The sequence below is a fragment of the Molossus molossus genome, unplaced genomic scaffold (genome assembly GCF_014108415.1).
Source record: "Molossus molossus isolate mMolMol1 unplaced genomic scaffold, mMolMol1.p scaffold_m16_p_16, whole genome shotgun sequence".
Lineage (NCBI taxonomy): Eukaryota > Metazoa > Chordata > Mammalia > Chiroptera > Molossidae > Molossus > Molossus molossus.
This window is the reverse complement of record NW_023425351.1, coordinates 34222591-34245324: the sequence shown is the minus strand read 5'-3', so window position 1 is coordinate 34245324 and position 22734 is coordinate 34222591. Positions and strand designations below refer to the sequence as shown.

The 22734-nt window shown below is 41.1% G+C and overlaps 1 protein-coding gene across 2 annotated transcripts in view; it reads right to left on the bottom strand.

The window, feature by feature from the left end:
• Positions 1-8868, bottom strand: part of ZBTB10 (zinc finger and BTB domain containing 10) — a 28826-nt gene extending 19958 nt beyond the window's left edge. For both annotated transcript variants that reach the window (XM_036264350.1, XM_036264349.1), the window contains exons 1-2: positions 7912-8868; positions 1218-2109 (exon numbers count right to left, since the gene is read on the bottom strand). In XM_036264350.1, the coding sequence (XP_036120243.1) occupies positions 1218-2109; positions 7912-8868 (1849 nt within the window). The remainder of the gene's footprint in view (positions 1-1217; positions 2110-7911) is intronic.
• Positions 8869-22734: the final 13866 nt, after the last annotated feature.

Sequence of the window (22734 nt, the reverse complement as noted above, 5' to 3'; positions counted from 1 at the left end):
AAAGCCAGAAGAACCATTTCACAGGATTACTATGACACTTTGCCCTTTCCCAAAGGGAAAAGGAAATAAAAACAGTAATTCTTTTTAACAGAAAGTATTCCATCCCCAGATGATCACCATCATGGAAATCAGACACTGAACAGTTAGTTACAGAGCTTCAGGGCAAAGCAAGCATCACTACACATGCCTGTGCTGGACAAGTCTGGGGTCTGCACAGAAAACCGCAAACCACCAGGCTGCTGCTTCAAATAAAATTAAGTCAGATAGAGACAATTCAATTATGTTTATGTTAAGGAAAGCCTCAATCTATTTACACTCTTCAACAATACCCCCTACCCCATTTTTTCTTTCCTTTTTTTTTTCGTTCAGATAGAGTGGGAGGGGGAGAGAGAGAAAGAGAGAGATTGACATGAAAGGGACACATCGAGTGGTTGCCACCCGCACGACCCCACCAGGGCTGGGGACAAACTGCAACTGAGGTATGTGCCCTTAGCAGAAACCAAGCCCGGGTCTCTCTGGACCGCAGGCCAACGCTTTAGCCAAACCGGGCAGGGCCCTACCCCATTCTTTAAAAAACCTACACAACAAATGTGATCTGCTAGAATTTATACTCCTTTGGATATATTGAAAAAAGTCTCAGCAGCCCCTCTTACCTAATGAAAATGAGGTAAGAGTAGGAAAAATTCAAAATATCTCAGCTTCTGTTAAGATATATTGTGAGAACTGCAACTCTAAACAAATTAGAGTAATCCCACTACCATTTGAAAATTCTATAAAACACTTGCAAATGTTTAATTTACTCCCCCGAAAAGTGAAGAGTAAAGGATGTTAACTAGGTCTCAAAATGTTCTGAAATGACAAATGATATATTACCACTAAAGAGTTCATCTTTTCCAGCAAAGGGTGCAAAAAGTGGGCAGAGTCCAAATATCAGGAAAGTCAAACTATACATTGAGTAAATCCGCATGCCACACAATGCAAGCAAATGCCTGATATTAACACAGCCTTTGGGAAACCCACATCTACATGCCTAGAGAAAAGACAACAAAATTATGTGCTTGAGTAGTTCCCCCCTTCTTTTACTCTAAGTATTCAAATTTAATATTACTTACGTGCACTGCTTTTATAATGAAAAAAAATTTTTTAAGTATACTTCAACATTATATCCCACCAGAATTAGATGAAAACTGAAATAGCTTTGTATGTATAATACGTACCTGGTTCTTCCTTAATGAATGACATATCTTCTTCTGGGTAGGCAACAGTTGGCTGCATCACTGAGCAATCTTCTAAATTTGTTTCATTGTTAGGTGGTATATTATAAATAAATCTCTTTGCAGTCTGATTTTTCCTCCTTGTTTTATTGCCAGTTTCTTGAATTCCCTGGGAGCCAACATTATTCCAAATAAACACTTTTGTTTGACCTTGGGCTTCATTTTCAGCCAATTCAGGTGAACCATCCTGGACCCAACTACTGTCATTCATTTGGTAGTTTTCTGTTTGGCCCTCGTCGACATTACAACCATCATTTTCAATTTTTACATTACTTGCCAAATTGGTAAGATTCCGTGTTGCCCAAAAACTGGCAACTTTTTGATCCCGCGATGAAGACAGACCATCTCTATTAACTGGTTTTCTATTGTTATAGTCCACAACCACAGACTCTGGAGCTTCGGATTTAATGCTTATATTTAAGGCATCTTTAATGAAATTTCGGCAAGTCTGAACAACTTCGCTCATTTGAAGGTAGCTGGCCACGGTCATCACTTCAATGGCATTTTGGCTTGTAAGCACCAGGTTACCAGAATACAAGAAGTCCAAGATGACTGAAAAACCTTGAACTGCAGCAATATCTAAATGGGTAGTATTGTTTTGGTTAGGGCTTTCTTTGTTTGAAAAGCAATATAAAGTCTTAAAGAAACGGCTGCCTGCAACCAGGATGTTCTTATGAGCTTTAAAGATTTTTCCACTCACCACAATGCTGACATCACAAAGAATACCTTTCTTTCTCTGTTCATTTAGTTGTCGAAGAAGTTGATAGCAATAAGAGTTCTCATTTGGCCTACTATTAAAGTCACAGTATCCCTCTTCTGAAGGTATTTCTGATTCCTATAAGTGAATGGAAAACATTAATATTAAATTTTATTTACTTTTTAAAGCCCCCAAACCAAGAAAACAAATATCAGCACCAATATAAACTTTTCAAAAAGCACTAATCAAATACAGTCACCCTTCTGTATTCACAGGGTTGATTCCAGGACCCCCGACCAAAATTCCTGATGCTCAAGTCCCTCATATAAAATGGGTAGTACTTGCATATCTTTCCTTGTACTTTAAATCATCTCCAGATCACTTATAATACCCACTACAATAGAAATGCTGTGTAAACAGTTGTTATACTGTGTTGTTTAGGGGGAATAGTGGCAAGAAAAAAGTCCACACATCTTCAATACAGACTCAACCATGACAGACCTAACTCCATAGTACACTGTCAGCAACAACATAATGTTTTTTTCAAACATTTTTGACCCGAGGTTGGTTGAACGGGAGAATGCAGAACCTGCAGGCACAGAGGGCTGACTGTACACTAATGTTAGTAATCACCATGAAGTGCTCACAACCCAAGTACTGAGAGGAAAGCATGAAGAGCTTGGTGCAAGTCACTGCTAGTATAAGAAACATCTGAATGAGGATCAGCCAGATCTTATTTATAGAATAACATGTATTGTTATTCTTGAAATATAAAATAGGAACATGAATTGAGAATTATTTAAAATTAAAATAAAATACTTTGCAGTGAATTAGTATTTGCAGGTCAAGAACTGCTTCAAGTTTACACATTAAGCAGCTGGACACTGTAGGAAGGAGGTGGCTATGTCTAACTGTAGCAATCATTTTAGGCTCTTGGTCACTGTGTTCTCAATTTCCTGGGCTACTCCCAAGTTCTGAAATTCTCTGCCATTATCAGACCAAATGTCCTAATTTTTAAAAATAACTCAGACAAAAGTCTATGCACCAAAACAAGTACCCATTCTATTTTAACACAAACTATACAAATCAAGCACAACTATTCAACCACTATTTTTTCTCATTACTATTGTATAAGAACAGTAATGTTCTCTGCTTTTACAAGGAACACTAGCAACTTCTTTTTCACTACTGATTAGAGCACTGAACTGTTTTGGAAGCACCTATTAAATATGCCCTTGACAACCAATGGTTTACAAGCCAAGAGCATGTGTCCTCTCCAACGGAAGTATTACTTGAGGATTCGGGTGAAACAACTCAAGTAAATGGCCAATAGTATTTGCTGAACCAAATAAGTTAAATTCTTATACTAAAGACAAAAAGTTATCACTAGTGGGCAAGACTACTCAGGTACTGAAGAATATGACAAGGGTCCTATGTGAGCAGACAGGAGGCGAATCTAATCCAGGTTTTCCGGATGGGGGGGGATGCTTTTTGGAGGAATGACTTAAGCAGAACCTTAAAGGATGCAAGAGTAGGGTGGAAGGATACCCATTCCAAGCAAACCAGATAGTGTGAGAAAAAGAACCAAAATCGTCTACAGTATCCTTCCAATTACAGCTTTATAAAGAACTTCAAGGCGATCCAAAAAACCCAAGATGTGCAAAGTGCACTTACATTTTGAGGTAAAGTGTCCATTGCTCTCATCAGATTATCAAAAGTGACTACAATCCCCAACAAGATTAAGAACTACTGCTATAGCTGTCTAATAGAGCTTTGGAGACAGATTGATCTGATTTGATTAGCAGAAGAGATGACTGGCAGCTAAGTGGAGGATTAATACTGGGGGAGCCCTGGCTGGTTTGGCTCAGCGGTTGGAGCGACGGCCTGCAGACCAGAGTCTCGGGTTCGGTTTCCGCTAAGGGTATATACCCCACCCCCCAAAAAAACAAAAAAACCGGGGGACTAGGACTGGAGATACTCTGAACAAGGGAAGCAACTGTTAATAGTGCAACATACTTGCAATAAACAAGGGCTTTAGGGAACACAAATAATGTTAATAATAGGGGGAGAAGTGGTAAGGCAGAATCTGGAAATATATGAGAGGTAAAATCAGAACTTGAGTGATTAACTAGATTGTGGGAAGTTAGGAAAAAAAGAATCACAGGCTCTTTAGCATTCTAGCTGGGGGAGCTAGATAACGCCACCAATTTGTACAGAAATTGACACCACCCTTCTGTGGGAGACAGTGGTAGAGATAACTTCAGTTGCAAACAGTGAGATCATCTGCAGTCAATCCATAAATAATAAAATACTATTTAGATAAAAACCAACAGATAATTAGTATTTACTTCTCTACCCAGAATTATAGTCCCCTTTCAATAATGATTACAAAATCAAACACAATGAATGTGAGAACCTATATAAATATTATTCTACAAAACATTTATTTAATGGGCCATAGACCCATCTTTATTATCTCCTTAGTGAAAGGTTCTTCAAATTTTTGTTCCTAAATTGTTAAAACAATAAATCTTGAGCCATATTTTTGTCAAATTCAAAAAAGAATGGAAGAGTTGTTTCACCTGTGCTTTAGTTGCTGACCTCAACACATTCCACTTAGTAATTTCAAACAGACCACTGATCTGAATTCAGCATTTTACTTTCTGGAAAGGTTAAATAAATTTATAACACCAATACATCTGAGTGCATGTCTCAGGGTTAGTAAACTGGAAAGGGTTGGCAGAATGTGTGATTTAGGCTATGAAATTTCACAAGTGGATAGAAAGTTATCTGAACCAACATACAATGGTATAATCACTGTTAAAGCAATTTAAAAGTCCTCTAGACCAAATGGTCAACTCCTCTATAAGCTAATTATTGAACTTGATTTTATGAAGGCACAGTCAGTTTTTACTCAAAACACAAATTATATGCTATCCCTTACTCACACATCCTTATAAAGAATACAGGGATCTCTTTGAAATAGAAGATCCAGAACAGATTCTGAAAGCTTATTTAGACTCTTCCCTGGAGTCCTCAACAACCAGCATCCAATTAACAAAAGAGTATCAAACATTTTAAGAAGGTGCTATAATGTTTTGGTTACCACCATGAAATGAATAAGAACTTTTCTTACTTATAGAAAAAATAAGAATAGTAACTCTTAGTGACATACTAAGATTTGGCCACACTCCTCTCAAAAAACAGGCCTCCTTAAAACTTAAAAAAAAAAAAAAAGGTAGGGGTGTGTGTGTGTGTATGTGTAATAAAGGGAGTGAACTTACCCCTGTCTCAAACTGAATTCTGGCCTGAAGAACTCCATTAACTCTCATTTCAAAATTTTAAGACAGGAGAAAGTTAATGTAAGGTATTTTTTATGAAGCTGAGAAATATTACATGTATGATGAGAAAGTCTCAGAATGTTCAAAGAACTGGATGACCAACGTCTCTGAAGGTATGAAAAAGGGAACTCGTTTGCTCTCTAGAATCAGTGTGATTCCATGAGATAAAGTGGCTTCCAAACTGATAAAATTGGTAACACTGAGACATGAGAGATACCAGGCCACACAAAAGCATCTTGTTACACTTATCTGCAAAGAAAATAAGGATGATAAAATAGTTCTCATTTACTAAGTGATTATGTGCTGGCACATATGCTTTGCATACACGAGGAAACTAAGTTTTTCCTGGCAAGAAAGATGATTAGGACTCAGGTCCCCCCAACCTTAAATCCAAAAATGCTGTTACAGACTGTGTTATACTGCCTCCTACAGGTAATCAAAGACTGCAGGACAATGGAAAAAATGAACTCTGGCGACTGGAATCTGTCACTCATATTAACAAGGAGAAATGTAGATTGGTACCTGCAGGGCATACACAACAGCAAAGTAACACCCCAAACTAAGGTTAGCAAGAATTAAAATAAAGAAATAAATTCAGAGTGGAAACATCCCAAATCCAATCAAGGCAATCAATACATAGCCTCAAACTAAACTGCATCCCCTCAGTCTAAAGCAAGAATGTCCCAAGAGAAAGAAGATGGGCTGCAGATTGGATCTATAAAAAGGGCACTTCAAGGGGGCAAAGGGGATGGGAGGGAAGAGATAATTCAGAGATCAAATTTAATAATGGTTTTACCAAGGAATGAATTTCCTGATCCCAGATACATGCCTAGGGGGAAGAATACTTGCAGGATACCAAGTCTGTCATAAGGTGATCCAACTAATTCTTTCCTCTGATTTCAGGTTCACCAAGCAGCTAATTATAATTTGCATTCCCATTCAGCTTTACCTACAGGGAGAAACTATGCTGATAAGAGGAGTAACTGGTCCACTGTATATTAAGAAAATTCATTCTAAATGTCTTTTTTGATTTTTCTGAATAACCAACCTACCATTATTTAGAAAAGTCTACTTTCATTTTCACAAGTCACCCACCTCCATCATTCTACTAATTAACTTCAGAAATCCATCACTTAACCCTTTAAAGCCTCAGACTCCTCTTCTGTAAAATGAGAGCAAAATTGTTATTTTGCAGAGTTAAGGTAAATGGGTTATTAGGCATATGGAAGACAAGGAAATGTTCTATTTCACTCCACTCCCCAAGCTCACAAAGATAATTGCTTAAAGGTGAGATTCGAACCCAGATTTACTACAAAACCCATTCTTTTCCCATTACAACATTCCTTACAGGCTCTAGTCTCAGTTGTCACCAAGGGCTCTAAGACTCAGGACAATTTACTTAACCTTTATGGGCCTTATATCTTTAAATAACCTTCCTTCTAGGGCCAGGGTAGCTAAAATTTGTGCAAAAACTATTGCCACCGTCCACTGGGAAAAATAAACCTGTTTTAAAGTTCAAGCCTTAACTTCTGAGAGGCTTCTGGGCTGTGGGGTTATTAGATACTGCCTACTTAATTCTAGTATAAGTGTTCTGAGCAGCAAGATCACTCCAATAAACACAGAGGAACTAATTTCTGCAAGCCACTTTCTAAATCAAATAACTGGCTACCAGTACAAAAAAATGAATTCCACCACAGGTTGTCTAAAAAGTCTTGGAGAGATGACCCAAATCTGCTAGGCTTGAAAGGGGTTTATCAAAATGGTAAAGACTACTCTCTCTAGAATGTAAACAATAAAATAAAAATGAAGAACTAACTAACATGCAGCTTACTTGTTTTTTAACTAAGGACTTGATTTCAAGAAGTTTGGTAAATAGATATTCTACCAATCCAAATCAACCTTTGGAAAAAGCAGACTATATAAAAATCTCAAGACAGAAATCCTAGTCAAAGGAAACAGGTAAAAACTACAATAATTTACCAAAAGCAAAGTTCAACAAGTTCAAAGGAGATGAATTTAGTAAAATTACTCACAAGAGAAAGGAGTGTTAAGCAAATACCTTCCACTACATTTACATACTGCTCTCATATTTCAAATTATTCTGATATAAAGAATTTTCTTGGCTGGATGTGTTCCTAAAAAGGGTAGCGTCAAAGGTTAAGGAAATTGTTTAATTCATTCTTCAAAGAGTTGCTAGATTTGGCTTCCGCCAGCATGCTAAAAGACTATGAACCTAAAGGAGCTTTTCAAAAATCACAGGCAATAAAAATTTTTAACCGCAAAGTCAACCTTTTAGGGTTAAATCCTTCAACCTTGCTTTATGAAGTTCTTTTTTATTCAACCCGATGGGCAAAGAAACCTCAGTCGTGACAAATGAAACAAATGCAGCGCTACGATTAGTAAATTGTCATTCCCTCGTCCTTCCCCCAACACAGACAACTTCTGAGAACTTGTTCCCAGGCTTTCTAACCTCCCACGCACAAGTTGCCCGCACCTCTCCGGACTGAAACGATGCTTCCCCAAGGAAAGCGGCATCTGGGCTTTACAGGTCCCTTTCCCTAAAGGACCTGAAAGGGCAGGGGCACAGCATATACTGTACCTGGGCGTTGGCTTCGTGGAGTTTGTGCTCGGTAGAGACGTGGTGCCTCAGGAGGAGGGTTTTCTTGTAGTTGCGGGTCCCTCGCGACAGCTCGTCGTGCCCAGCAGACGGAAGGTCCCCGCTGCCGCCGTCCTCGGGGGTCTTCTGGCACCAGCCGCAAGACATAAGACCGGTGTCCTTGGAATACCTCAGCCAGGGGAAATCTTTGAGCCACGCAGTCTGGAAGGAGCACTGGAGCTTCTGCATCAGGGACTTGGGCCGCGCGAGCGGGAAGTGCTGGACAGTCTCGCCGTCGCAGGCCCCCGCGCCGCCGCCCTCCGCCTCGTCCCCACCATCGCCGCCCGACCGCCGGCTGCTGCCGCCGCCGCCTTCCGCCCCGCTGCCGTCGCCCAGGCTCGCCCCCTCCTCGTCGTCCTCGGTGCTGTCGCTCAGGGACGCGCCGTCCGGCACCGAGTCCTTCCCTTCCAGCGCGTCCAGCTCCAGCTCCGCCGCCGCCGGCCCTCGCCCATTGAAATGCCTTGGGGGCCACGCTGGGGGGTCGGGCCGGCCGCGGCTGCTGCCATTGTTGCCGAGACCGCCGCCGCCGCCGCCGCCGCGAAAGGCCAGGGTCCGACGGTTCCTCTCCGCGAGCAGGGGGCCCCCCGCGCCGGCGCCGCCGCCGCCCAGCGAGTTGGGGCCGCCCGCGTCCGGGGGCAGCGGCGGCTCCTGCGGCTCCTCGGCGGCCGCGCCGGCGGAGGCCTCCGGGTCCTGGGGCTCCGGGCCCTCCAATTCCGCTTCCTCGTCCGCCCCCCGCCCGTTGAGCTGCTGCGGCGCAGGCGGCGGGGGCTGTCGCAGCGGGGGCTGCTGGGGCCAAGCCGAGGCCTCCCCGCCGGCGTTATTGTTCGCGGAGCCGCCGCCGGTGAGCAGCCCGCCTCCTCGGAACGCCAGCGTCCTGCGGTTCATCTCGCTGAACGACATGGCGCGCGCCGCCGCCTCCCTGCCGCCCGGCTCGCGCCGGCCTCGGGCCGCGTCCCGCGCGCTCCCCGCGCTCCGGTCTCGCGGGGCCCGGCCTCGCCCTCCCGCCCGGCCCGCGCTCGCTGCCGGGGCCGCCTCACGCGTCCGCCGCCGCCGGGTCGCCGCCTCCGCGTCCTGCGCCCCCGCCCCGCCGCGCTCCGGACCGCGTCCCGCGCGGAGAACAGGCGGCGGGGAGGCGAGGAGCGGGCGGGCGCGTGCGGCCTTGGAAGTTGGGCGGAGTGCGGGCGCCCCTCGCTGCCCCTCCGGACGCCGCCGACCTCCGAGCCGAGAGCCCGCCCGGCGCGCCGCCCGCCGAGCCCGCCGCCGCCGGTCCCGAGGCGCTGGGGGCGCGAGGCTCTTTAGAGCGCCGGGCTCGGCCACATAACGCCCGACAATGAAGCCGGCGGAGCGTTTCCGTCCGACCAGGCCCCGGCGGAGGTCGAATGGCAAATGAACAACGGACCGTGCGCCCACAATGCACCGGGGTAGCAGCCACCGCTGGAGGGGGAAAGGGTGGGGGCCGGGCGGGGAGGGGGCTGGGCTTGGGGCCGGGCCGCTGGGGTGGGGGCGCGGGACCCGGGCGGGGCGGGGTGGGGGCGGCGGCGGGGAGGGCGGGCCGGGGGCCGGGGGCCGGGGGCGCGGGGCAGGGCGGCGGGCCAGGGTCTCCTGAGGGGCGGGCGTGTGCAGCCGGGGCCGGGCTCCGCGGGGACAGACAGCTGGCGAGTGTCAGGGGCTGGCCGCCTCCCCGCTGCCCGCACGCACCTACCCGCGCCCAGGACGCTCATTTTCCTTCTCTCGCCGCGCGTGCACCTGGGACTTTGGAAATGACTGTGGGAGCGGTGGGAGCGGCGCTCCGGCCCTGGCATTTGCTGGGGGCTGGTGGCGGCGCCCGAGGAAGTGAACTTATTTTATTTTGCTCCTTGACAAAGGCTGGCCCGGGCGGTGTCTTTCGCGGGTGGAGGTTCCAACCGCGGACACCTCCCGCTGCGACGCTTCGCGTGTGCCAGGCAGCACCTCGGGCCCCGGGCGACAATCGTTTTACTGAAAATGCACCGCCCCGAGTGTCTTATTGCTGTGATGAAATGGAAATTTAAATAAAAGGTCGAACACGTGCGTTCACTGGGAAGTATTGACATGGGTGTTACATCACCAGCAGCCAATCAGATAACTGCAGTGATGTTTATACTTCTACAACCACCTTGTGAGTATTACACTATGTCATAACGTTATAAATATTAGGCAGGGTTTTCCCCAGGAGTGGGGAGGAGTCTGCTCACACGGACGTCGTGTGGGGTTCTGATCACTGTTTATTCAGACACAAGAATCCCTTTCTAAGACTTACTTTTTAACAGTTTATTTGCATATGGCATTAATAATGATTAGAAGAACAGATTAGGCTGGAAATGAAACTCGTCATCTTAGTCGAATTTTTCACAAAAAGATTTTCCAGTTTGGAGCCCTCATACTGATTTTTTAAAAATATTTTATTATTAATTGATGTATTTTTGTTACAGATGTTTCTCCTTTTCCCCCCATTGACACCCTCCTCTCTGCGTCCAATCCTCCCCTTTCACAATACTGTTTGTTGTCTGTGTCCATTGGTTATGTATATATGCATATAAGTTCTTTGGTTTATCTCTTCCCACCCCTCTGATCCTTCTGCGTCTCTGGTACTATTTTGTTCATCCACTTACTCTGATTTTTAAGTTTTTAATATGCTAAATTTAGCAAGTTCTAAAGTGTTAAGACTCATTTTACTAATTTTAAATGTAAAATAAATCTTAAATTACTTTTATTCAAACCTCTTTCCGGTAAAAATGATGTTCTCAAACTATGAAGGGGTGTTTTACTCTTTTAAGAAATATATTAAAAATTTAATTACAAACTAATATAAAATATATTCAAGATCATTATTCAGTGGGAAAAGGATATTTATTTACATTTTTACATTAATATATGTATACTAGGATGTGCATAGAAAAAATGAGACATACATATGGACTCTGCAGTTACAGTTTATCTAGTATTAGAGGTTTTAACCTTCTATATTATATATTAATGGAAAGTTATATATGTTCTATAAAGAGCATGTGTTACCATATTTAGGCCCTCTTGTTTTATGATTCTTCTCTCTTAAGAAATTTGTTTATAAAATAACAGTATTTTTAAAAAAAATTTTATTGATTTTTTGACAGAGAGAAAGGGAAAGGTAGAGAGAGAAACATACATCCATGGGCTGCTTCCCACACCCCTTACCCCCACCTGGGAATCCCGTAGGATCTAGCCTGCAACTGTGGTGTGTGCCCTGACTGAAAGTGAACGGGCAACCCTTCAGTGCTCAGGACTATGCCCAACCAACTGAGCCACACCAGCCAGGGCTTAAAATAACAGTATTTAAAGCTTTGAATATATAATGTGGAATATGGAATATGGTATGATTTCAAGATTAACTTTAAAGAACAGATTTTCACCCGGCTGGTGTGGCTCAGTGGTTGAGCGTTGACCCATGCACCAAGAGGTCGCCGGTTCAATTTCAGATCAGGGCACACATGCGCAGGTTGTGGGCCCGATCCCCAGTGAGGGGCATGTAGGAGGTGGCCAATCGATGTTCTCTCTCATCAGTGCTTCTCTCTCCTCCCTCTCCCTTCCTCTCCCTCTAAAATCAATAAAGAATTTTATTTATTATTTATTTTTTTAAAAACAGATTTTCATGGACATGGCATTATAAAATACCATTTATCTTAATATTTTTTATTGGATTACACACATACAGGCACAGCCAGACTCTACTATTGACTATACATTTACTCAAAGCAACTTCCACTTGATTCACTGCAATTTTAGTATATATATAATAGATGAAATTTAATTTTAATGTAAAGAATGATGTTACTAACCTGCCATAAAAAAGATTTTGGCTTTGAGTTTTTCTTCCAGTAATGATCGTAGTCACCTATCCATATTGCCACCTGGCCACCAATGATCATCGGCTTGAAATTCCAATATAGATTCTCAGATTGGTATAATTGGTGGATTTTTTAAAAAAATTTAGTCCTGCTTTCTGTTAATAGTTGGGAAGTTTAGAGCATGGAATCTCTGATGTCCTAATTTGTACCTTGGAGAAATGAGAGGATTCTGCCTGCAGGGATACATTTAATATGTGCTTCCATGGAATATATGGAAGAATGTAATAATAATACTGTGCTTTGTACTTAATACATTTTTTATTTTTTTATTCATTTTTAATTTTTTTAATTTTTGGGGGGTATGTGCCCCTAGCAGGAACCGAACCCAGGACTCTTCTGGTCCGCAGGCCAACGCTCCAGCCGTTGAGCCAAACCGGCCAGGGCCTTAATGTAGTTTTTAAATTCCTGGTACTTTGCAAATAAATGCATTGTTTATTATATTTTAACCAGCAGTGCTTCCCTCATAAAGAGGGAAGATTTACATTAATTGCTTATCTAGGTTTAAAGTGATGGGAAGTGAAAATGCATTTGAGAATTTTAATTTCAGCTTCAAAGGTGGTTTTCTGTTAAATTCCAAAACTGTTAAATTCATAGCTTCACTTTTTTTCATCTTGTATATCTAGTACATAATAGGCACTAAATAAGTTTATGCTAGTATTATTATTTTTGTTTTCTGGTGGCACCAGAATTATCCAAAATGTTGGAATCTAAAATGGCATTGTTTCAGGAGTGAATTTTTCTCACATGTATGTCTTACCTTACATTGTCTTCCATCTGGAATTATGTTTAATTTTTTTTTCTTTATTGATTTTAGAGAGAGAGGAAGAAAGAAGGAGAGATAGAAACATCAATGAGAGAGAACATCTGTTGGCCACCTCCTGCATGCCCCCCACAGAGGATTGGACGCACAACCTGTACACGTGCCCTGACCAGGAATCGAACCGGCTACCTCTTGGTGCATGGGTCGATGCTCAACCACTGAGCCACACTGGCCAGGATGAAATTATGTTTAAATATGGACTAATTAGGAATGAACAACAATTTGATTTCAGTGGTACAAATAAATGACATAAATTCAGAGACCACTGAACTCCTAACAACCAAACACTATGCTTGTGTGGTATGTTGTGTGTGTGTATTTATACTTCTATCGTTATATATATATATAATAATATATATATAATTATATATATATATATATATTTTTTTTTTTCCAGTTGTCTTCTTCTAAACCCTGAAAGAAGATGGAATCAGAAACAAAGTTCAAGAGGATAGTAACCACACATGTCTCAGAATACCGCATCTAAGGGAACTTTGAGTACCAGAAGGGGATCTCCTATTCTGTAAATGGAATTTTTAAGAATTCCCCCACCCCTTCCAGTCATCAACTAGCAAGCAGGGATCTCTTCTCCCCTCTAGCCCCTATATTTACTGTTGGGGTTCCACCATATTCATAGGGATTCCCCCTTATGCTTACCAGGGGAACCCCTCAAGAATGGGGCATCCCCAACCAACTTGTCCCCTAATTTCACTTTAGTCTGCAAAACTGTTGCAGGCCACCATGATACTGTCCCACCGTCACTGGAGGAGACTGAGCTCCCATGTCTGGCTCAGTTGACCTTTGGTGGTCAAACTTGACTGTTCTTCACTGTCTTTGTAGAGGCTCTTTGCTTCTTTAGGATCTTGGGATGATGGCCTGTGATTCTCTCTGTGGATGGACATGTGTCCTCCTGCAGAATGAAGTACCTGAGAATATACACTGTATTAGTCACACTTATAGTCCCCACCCCAACCCCAGCCTGGCACAGTCAGCAGTTAGTAACTGCTTGTGGACTGTTTTCTCTTCTCAATCTATTTTGGTAGGCAGCTTTTTCTGGCTTTGCTTTCTCTTTCTTCCTTAGCTAATTAAAAAATAGTTTTAAAGATATTGAATTAATGTTTTCATAGCATTTACATTAAAAGCAACTAAAAAAAAGAAGGCAATCCTGCCATTTGTAACCACATGAATGAACCTGGAGTATATTATGCTAAGTGAAATAATTATAAGCATAGAAGCAAAAATACTACATGATACCACTTGTATGAAGAAACTGCTCACACTCAGAGAAGCAGAAAGTGGAATGGTGATTGCCAGGGGCTGGAGAGAGGGAAGTGAGAGGCATCTGTCAAAGGGTACAAAGTTTCAGTTAACCAGATGAACAGTCCTAGATGTCTGTTGCACAGCACAGTGCCTGGAGTTAACAATACTAGATTCTGTACTTCAATTTTGCTAAGAGGGTAGATCTTAAGTGTCCTTATCACACAAAAATAATAAAGTCTTATAGGAAACCTTTGGAGCTGATGGATATGTTTATGACAGACTGTGGCAATGGGATCACAGGTGTATGCTCTCCAAACTCATGTAGTTGTCTACAATATATACATTCAGCTTTTTGTATGCAAGTCATACTTGGTAAAGGGATTTAGGCAAAAAAAAAAAAAAAGCAATGATAGTTGTAGTTGAATGTAAATAATATTAGCACCGTTTTCTATGTAGCTTACAGTGTATTACAGTTTACACAACCTCCCTGTGAGTTGAATCAAAGTAGGTATTATCATCTTCATTTAACAGATGAGAAAAGCCAAGTACAAAAGGGTGAACTGACTTGGTTATTGAATGAAGCAAAAATTACAAGGTTGAAGACAAAGGTAATACTCTCTAGTCTAGCTACTAAAACATACGTGATACACTTAACAATGTTATATCTGCATAATTATGGGCTACACTAAATTTTAAACTTTTTTTTTATTATCCAAACATGCTCATAAGAGAAAAAAGAAAGATCACCCATTATTTCCAGTACCCAGAACTAACCACTAGTATGTAAATATAATTTTCTTTTTCTGTGCCTAGCAAAAATTGTTTTTTCATGTTCGTGACTTGTATATTAGCATATTTGTATTTTTAGTAATTATTGTTTTAATACATCTTTTTAGTATGTTAATGGCTATGAATATACCATAATTGATTTAACCAGTCTTCCATTGTTGAACTTTGCATTGTTAACAGGTTTGTGGGGGATATTTTTGTCTTTGTAAACAACTCTTTAGTAAATATCCTTGAAACTAAAACTTTGTATCTATTATTTCCTTAGGATAAATTCTAAAAGGGTAATTTCTGGCCAAGGAAATGAATATTTTAATAAAATCTTATTAGTATCCCTTGATTGCTCTCCAGAAACGCTTTCGAAGTGTCAAAGCTGCCAAAAGAAAATACTATTAGGGAGGTATTTTTATTCTGGGAAGTGAAAGACCTAATTCTAAGGAGAACACAAAAGCCAGAAACCTTAAAGGAGAAGGTTGACAGAATTGACTATATAAATGATGAAATTTTTGTTTTTCAAAGACATAATCAACAAAGGTTTTTTAAAGTGAACTAAAAGAAAGAAGTTTGGGATACATAACAGACAAGGCTAATAACTATCACTAATGTACATAGGGCTCTTATAAATCAATAAGACAAACACATGTCTAGTGGAAGAGAAATGTACAGAGGACATATATTAGAAAATCACAAAAGAAATACAAGTGACTATTAAACTTATAAAAATTAATATAAGAGGGAATTCAGATAGGAATAACTTTTTTGGCAGACTGGCTATATGCATCAAAATTTGAAATAAATATATATATGTGTGTGTGTGTGTGTGTGTGTATACACACACATATGCACATATTCCCACAGCAATTTCATTCAATTCTGGGAATTTAGACAGGTGTGTAAGATGTCTGTGCAAGGATGTTCACTGTAGAACTGTTTATAAATCTAAAAAACTTGGGCTTACATCAATGCGGGGTTATTTACAAATATTATGGCACATGCCTATAATGAATTATTGACTGGTCATTAAAAAGGTTGATGTGGCATTACGTAAGTCCAAGACTTGTTGTTGAGTGAAAACAATATATTAACATATATCATTGGAATAATCAGTTCATCAAATTAATATTTATTGAGCACCTCCTTTGTTGAGCACCTCCTTTGTTGAGCACTGGGCACATACACGTTGAACAAAACAGTTGTGATCCCTAGAGCATATGCGCAAATTTGGATGTGAATACAAGCGTGGAAGGTGCTTTACAGAGACATTCATTAGGATGAAGACAAGAATTGTCTCAGGAGTAGAAATTCAGTTTCTAAAATCCTTTATTAATACACTTTCTGTACTGTCTTATATTGAGAACATAATATATATTGAATATATAATCCGAAAAACCCAAGTAAAGCTATTTTCATTTTTTGGGGGGGAGGTTAACTTTGTTTTCTTTTTTTTTTTTTTATCCTCACCAGAGGACATTTTTCCATTTTTTGTTCAGGTAGAGTGGGAGGGAGAGAGAGAGAGAAACATCGATGTGAAAGGAACATCGAGTGGGCCGGGGACAAAACTGCAACTGAGGTACGCGCCCTTAGGGGGAACCGAACCTGGGTCTCTTAGGACCGCAGGCCGACGCTCTAACCGCTGAGCCAAACCGGCCAGGGCGGGAGGTTAACTTTGATAATCAGTAACATGTCTTTCCCAGAACTTCTGGGAAGGAGCACTGTGCATTCTCTCCTTTTTCTCTACTTAACTGTGAACCAGTTTTGCCTTATCCCTCCTCCAAATAAACATAAAAGGTTTAAAAGATAAATACCAGTTGTTTCTTTTCTTAGAAAATTCCAATCCCTTTAAAACATTTGTTTTCAAAAGCTTAAGTTTACATGCATATGCTCAGGGAAGCATCTATCTCAATAAACCCCACATTCTGGCTCTGCCCTTTAATCCATTCATACAGTGAAGCCAGTAATCTTTTCAAAATGCAAACCTGGTCCTATCACCCCACCCACACTTAAAACCCTACAAAGCTTTCTATTATTTTCTGTTGGTCTACATATCAAACCACTTTTTGCCTGCAGAGCCTAGCGAGGTCTGGCTGCCTTCCACCATTCTAGCCTCATCTCATGCCTGGTTCCCTCCGTCCTCCAGCACTCCTCCTTCTGTCTTTCCTGTTTGCTTTGATCCCTCTCTGCACTTTGCACAAGTCTCTTCCCTTCCTTGTGGTTAATCCTGAGATCGGGTCCTCAGGGCAGCTTTCTCTGACAACCCCCTATATCACCCCAACAATCAAGCATCCTGCCAAAGATTCTCCTAGCATTTTCTAACTCTCCTTCACAGAATTTGTCACAGGTGCAGTGTCTACACATGTGTAATTAGTTATTTGATTATTGCATGCTCTCTCCATAAACTGAAAGCTTCAGGAGGGCAAGGACCATTTCTGGTTTTGCTCAATTTTGTATTTCCAGCATCTGGTAACAGTGACTGACATAGCAGACAATCAGTGAAGATTTGTTGGATGAATCAGTAAATGAATGGGCAAATTTGCAAGCATTAGGTACACATAACCTTGAACTTTCAACAAAAGATAAAAACATAGAATTTTACTGAATAAACTAGTAGAACAGAAATGTGGAAGCTTTTCAGTGTTGATAAATATGTGCCTGTTATTCAATGCAAGGGATTTCCATGGAGCGTACAGTTGTAGGAAGGTTGTTTTGAAATTTTTAAAAATTAAAACTGATGCATAAGAATAATTCCAATTAAAACTACTAGGCCATTAAAAATATGAACAAATAAACATTGCTCTATCTGTGCAGCTGCTTTTAATTTAAACATTTTGAAAATTACAAATTTAACAATAGCTAACCATTTTGTGAGTGCAGTTTCTTTATATTCAATTAATTGCAAATAAGAGTTAGCTCCCTGTATTTGCAGAGAGATGAAGTAAAAAGTAAAATGCTTCCTTTGTATATATGAGTTGTACAAAAATAGATTCTTTTTACAGTATGAATTTTTATATAGGCTGCAAAGAATGAGAACAATGGAGTAAGGGTTTCGTATTTCTTTTTTTAATTTATTTTATTTTATTTTTATTTTTTTTTGGAGAGAGAGAAGGAGGAAGAGAGAGAGAGAGAGAGAGAGATTGAGTGGTCGCCAGCCACACGACCCCAACCAGGGCCAGGGACAAACTGCAAGTGAGGTATGTGCCCTTAGCGGAAACTGAACCCGGGACTCTCTGGTTCATGGGCCGATGCTCTAAGTGCTGAGCCAAACCGGTCAGAGCTCATATTTATTTCTTATTGAAAATTGAATTATTAAAATCACACATATATTACTGATTTCTGTAGGAGATCCATCCCAGCTATTTAGTTTGCAGATATTGTTTGATTCACAGATTTATTTCCCCAATAGGTCGTTGCCTAGGCGCTGTGCAGTTGTCACAGATTTGACTCTCATCCTCCTCTTTCATAAGTCACAGTGCAAACCAGTTACCTTCAGCAGGACCAGGTGGGAGGGAGAAAGCTGCCCAGGCCATAAAGGTCCAGTGCCATGAAGAAACACCCAAAGCAGATCTTCCTACACAACTCCATGCAGTAACCTCACAGGGGCCTCAATGCCGGTTCAGGTAGTAACTCCTTTCTCCCACAATTTGGAGGGGATGTTGAAGTCAGAAACTAAAGCTATGGAATTATTATAAGTCATGAGATTGGTCTTTACAAAGAAACCCACCATCCCAAAAATATGACCAGGGTGACTCCTGTGTGCTCAATATTGAGGGTACACCCAGGACTGAATATAACTGCTTCAGAGAAAATGAACACTTTGAGGCTAGTTCAGTGCCCTTCAGACAGGAGTATGCTTAGCCCTGGAGGAAAACAAAGAACGTCCATGGGATAGGTCAGCTCACAGGCAGTGTTTTGTTGTTTTAAATTTTTTTTTATTGATTTTTTTTTTTTTTAAAGAGAGAGAGGAAGAGAGAGGGAGAGAGAGATAGAAACATTGATGAGAGAGAATATCAACTGGCTGCTTCCTGCATGCCCCCCCACTGGGGATTGGGCCCACAACCTGGTCATGTGTCCTGACCGGAAATCCAGCCGGCAACCTCTTAGTTCATGGGTCGATGCTCAACCACTGAGCCACACCAGCCGAGCTCACAGGCAGTTTTTAAGAGAATTCATATTCAGGCTTCCGACTTCGTGTGCACTCTTTGCTCCAAGACTGAACAGGTGAGAATGCTCTTCCTCTCAAGCTGGTTTTCTTTTCCCATCTCCCCTTCCACAATCCCCCTTCTCCTACTTTGCCAAAAAAAGGCAGCCTTCCACCCATCTTTAATGTGTTACCCTGCCCCAGCCTGGGAAAGGGTACCAGAGACCCACATAGAGAGTAAATGTCCCTAGTCACTGGGGGGTGACCCTTCCGCAACTCCCAGAGTTAATTTCCAGTTTTTCCTTCAACCAAACTGAAGAAGGACCTGGCTGAAGGGTCAGTTGATGATTAAAACTAATTTTTAATGATAGATTATTGAGGGTTTTTGCATATAACTTGGAAGGAGTTTAAAGAATGTGACATAGCTAAACCCAAATCCCTCTATTCCCGTCACCCATAATTTTTTATGACCAAATTGTCTCAGCACATATTCAGAAGAATAAAAAAGGGAATGAGATGTATGACAACCCCTTTCTCACTCCAGCAAACAAATTCTTGGCACATTAATTAGTTGGAAAAAACTCAACTAATTAAGAAATGTATTTCCAATAAATGTTTATGCTGTTTAATATCAAAATGTTTATGTTGCTTCAACCAAGTGTACACTAATAATTATAATGATAAATCATTTCAGGATATTTTAATAAAATTTAGGGTCATGGAAATTTTATTTTGCCCTGGCCAGTTTGGCTCAGCGGTTGAGCGTCGGCCTGAGGACCAGAAAGTCCTGGGTTCAGTTCCCGCTAGGGGCATGTACCACAAAAAAAAAAAAAAAAAGAAATTTTATTTTATTTTTATTAATCTTCACCCAAGGATATTTTTCTATTGATTTTTAGATAGAGTGGAAGAGAGGGAGTGGGAGAGAGAGAGAGAGTAACATGATGTGAGAAAGACACATCAATTGGTTTCCTCCCACATGACCCTGACTAGAGCTGGGGATGAAACCTGCAACCCAGGTACGTGCCCTTGACCGGGAATCGAACCCAAAACCCTTTGGTCCTGGGGCTGACACTCTAACCGCTGAGTCAAACCTGCCAGGGCAGGGTCATAGGAATTTTAAAAATTCGGTTGATAACAGACCCCTGAGTGTAAATATCATATTATAAAACTGGGGAAGCAGAATAGAAATAAAGGGATAATGCAAACTTTTCAACTCTTAAATTATTATAAATGAGTGATGGTGGTTGTCAAATAATTATGGTATATAGGTTCCACTGAATGGATTTTCTAAGAAGATATCATTTTATTTTGCTGTGTCAATATTACAACATGCCAGAAATTACATTCATTATAACAATTTGAGCTTACAATAAAAATATCTATGATACTACCTTAAAAATGAACAAAATAGTACATAGTATTTCATAGTTATTTTGGGTGGGATACTGGCCTAGTTGAATATTTCCCAAATGCTTTTTTTTTTTCTTATCCTCACACGTGGACATTTTTCCATTTTTGTTCAGATAGAGTGGGAAGGAGAGAGAGGAAGAGAGAGAGAGAAACATTGATGTGAAAGGCACACATCGAGCGGCTGCCTCCTGTAGGATCCAACCAGACAAACCGCAACCAAGGCATACGCCCTTAGCAGGAACTGAACCCGGGTCTCTCTGGACCTCAGGCCAATGCTCCAAGCGCTGAGCCAAACCAGCCAGGGCCCAAATGCTATTTTTTTTTTTTTTTATCAGTGGTGAAGTGAAAAACAAAGACGATCTAGAGATTTTTCATAAAGGTACATTTATTCAACTTAAAAGACTGCCTATTATTCTAAAATTATATTCTTTCTGATTATGTAGACTTAAGGTACGTATTTTGAAAGTATGATGTTAATGCATGGTAGCTTTTTTCTCTCATGTTCTTTTCTTCATTGCTCCCCATATAAATGTTTTTTACTAACTCACAAACTTCAAAGCCTGGAAGAACCACTGGTCTAATAAAATGTAAAAAGGGATATTTTATACAATAGATATTCTGGAATTATTGAGAACTAGACATAGCCACTCTATCACCTACTTTGATGAGCATAGCCAGCAACAAGTTTAAAAGTATTTTTTTAGTTTCTACAGTGAACCAAATACTAGGATTTAATAGATAAACAAGATTGTTCCAACCCCCAAGAAACTCACATTTCAGGGAGGGAGAGGAATATGTAAATTAATAATTATAACGGTCGATAGAAATATGTACAAATTGCTATGGAAACATGGAGAATAGAAGGATTGTTGCTGATTTCAAAAACTGAATTGTGAGGGAAAACAGATCTCTGAGATACAGATGTAAATTTTGTCAAAATAAAAGGTAATCTATCCTAAAAGTAAGGAAATTTTCGGTAGTTCAGTGTGTTTGGACTATTGAAATGCTCAAGGTGAGATTTCAAAGGAAGAAAGAGAGTTTGGATTTTATCCTGAAAGCAAGGGAGAGACTGAAAGATTTTTAAGCAAGGGCACAACTAAATCAGATAATAATTTTTTTTTAAGTTTTTTTTTTCTTTATTGATTTTTAGAGAGAGAGGAAGTGAGAAGGAGCGATAGAGACATCGATGAGAGAGAACATCGATTGGCCGCCTCCTGCATGCCCCCCACTGGGGATCTGGCCCACAACCTGGGCATGTGTCCTGACTGGGAATCGAACCAGCGACCTCTTGGTGCATGGGTCGATGTTCAACCACTGAGCCACACTAGCCAGGCTCAGATAATTCTTAATAACATCTAATTCTTACTTATATGCTCACCCAACAATCTGATCTTTATTTTGGCCTCCTATGGACATTCTCCCAACTACGAAGAAATTCTCTTGGACAAGGTAGGTTATCCTGCCAGATAAGTGTTCTATTGAAAAATAATAAACTGTCAGTCTTTTCTTAATTAAACTGGTTTGATGTAGTGTCCAAAATCTAATATTTAAATATAGTGATCAAGCCAGTTTAGGGTTACCCACACCTGAGTTGCATGCCTGAGACAATATTATTGAGATCAACAAGTTATTTTTCACCTCTTGAAGTCCTGACTGAGAAGCTAATTGGACTTGCAATGGTTTTCTCTATAGTACCCTGAAGATGACATATCCATCAACTCCTACCTCTGGGGTGTGCTGAGAATTTCATAGTCGTGATGGCAATCATTTCATAAATGATGTTAATGATACTTTTAAAATCTCTAACTGAAAGTCCAGAAATGAAGTTGAAGCTCTTCCAAATATTCACGATCAACCAATATAAACTTTGCCTCAAACTTTTAGGTCATACTCTTGCAACAAGAGCCATTAAGATGGCTATGCATTAATGCCTCTGTTCTCAAAAGGACTGGACCAGACAGTGTGGGTGGAGAAGGAAAAAATTGTAAGTACCTTTGGATAAAGGTACTACTTACAGGCAGTGGTTCAGTAGAGTCTTCTGCATCTTCGAAGACAGTCAACAAAAGTGAGGGAAGTTGTTTTCCTGCTGGTGAAAAGAGACTTCATTAGTTTTGCCTTTGATAATTTTCTTGACTGCCCTGAGAGGCATGTCCCCAGGCCAGTCACAGTCAGTGTTGTACTATGCGAAGTTGTTATGCCTCACTGCTCAGTGGAACAATTAGGCTCATTGAACAAGTACAATTCAGGTACAGCCTGCTTTTTCCTTCTGTTGAAACAACCTAACTTAACAACCATGGGTTTCTGCTGTTGACTTTTTAAAAATTGATTTTAGCCCTGGCCGGTTTGGCTCAGCGGTTAGAGCATCGGCCTGTGGTCCAGAGAGACCCGGGTTTGGTTCCCACTAAGGGCACGTACCTCGGTTGCAGTTTGTCCCTGGCCCTGGTTGGTCGTGC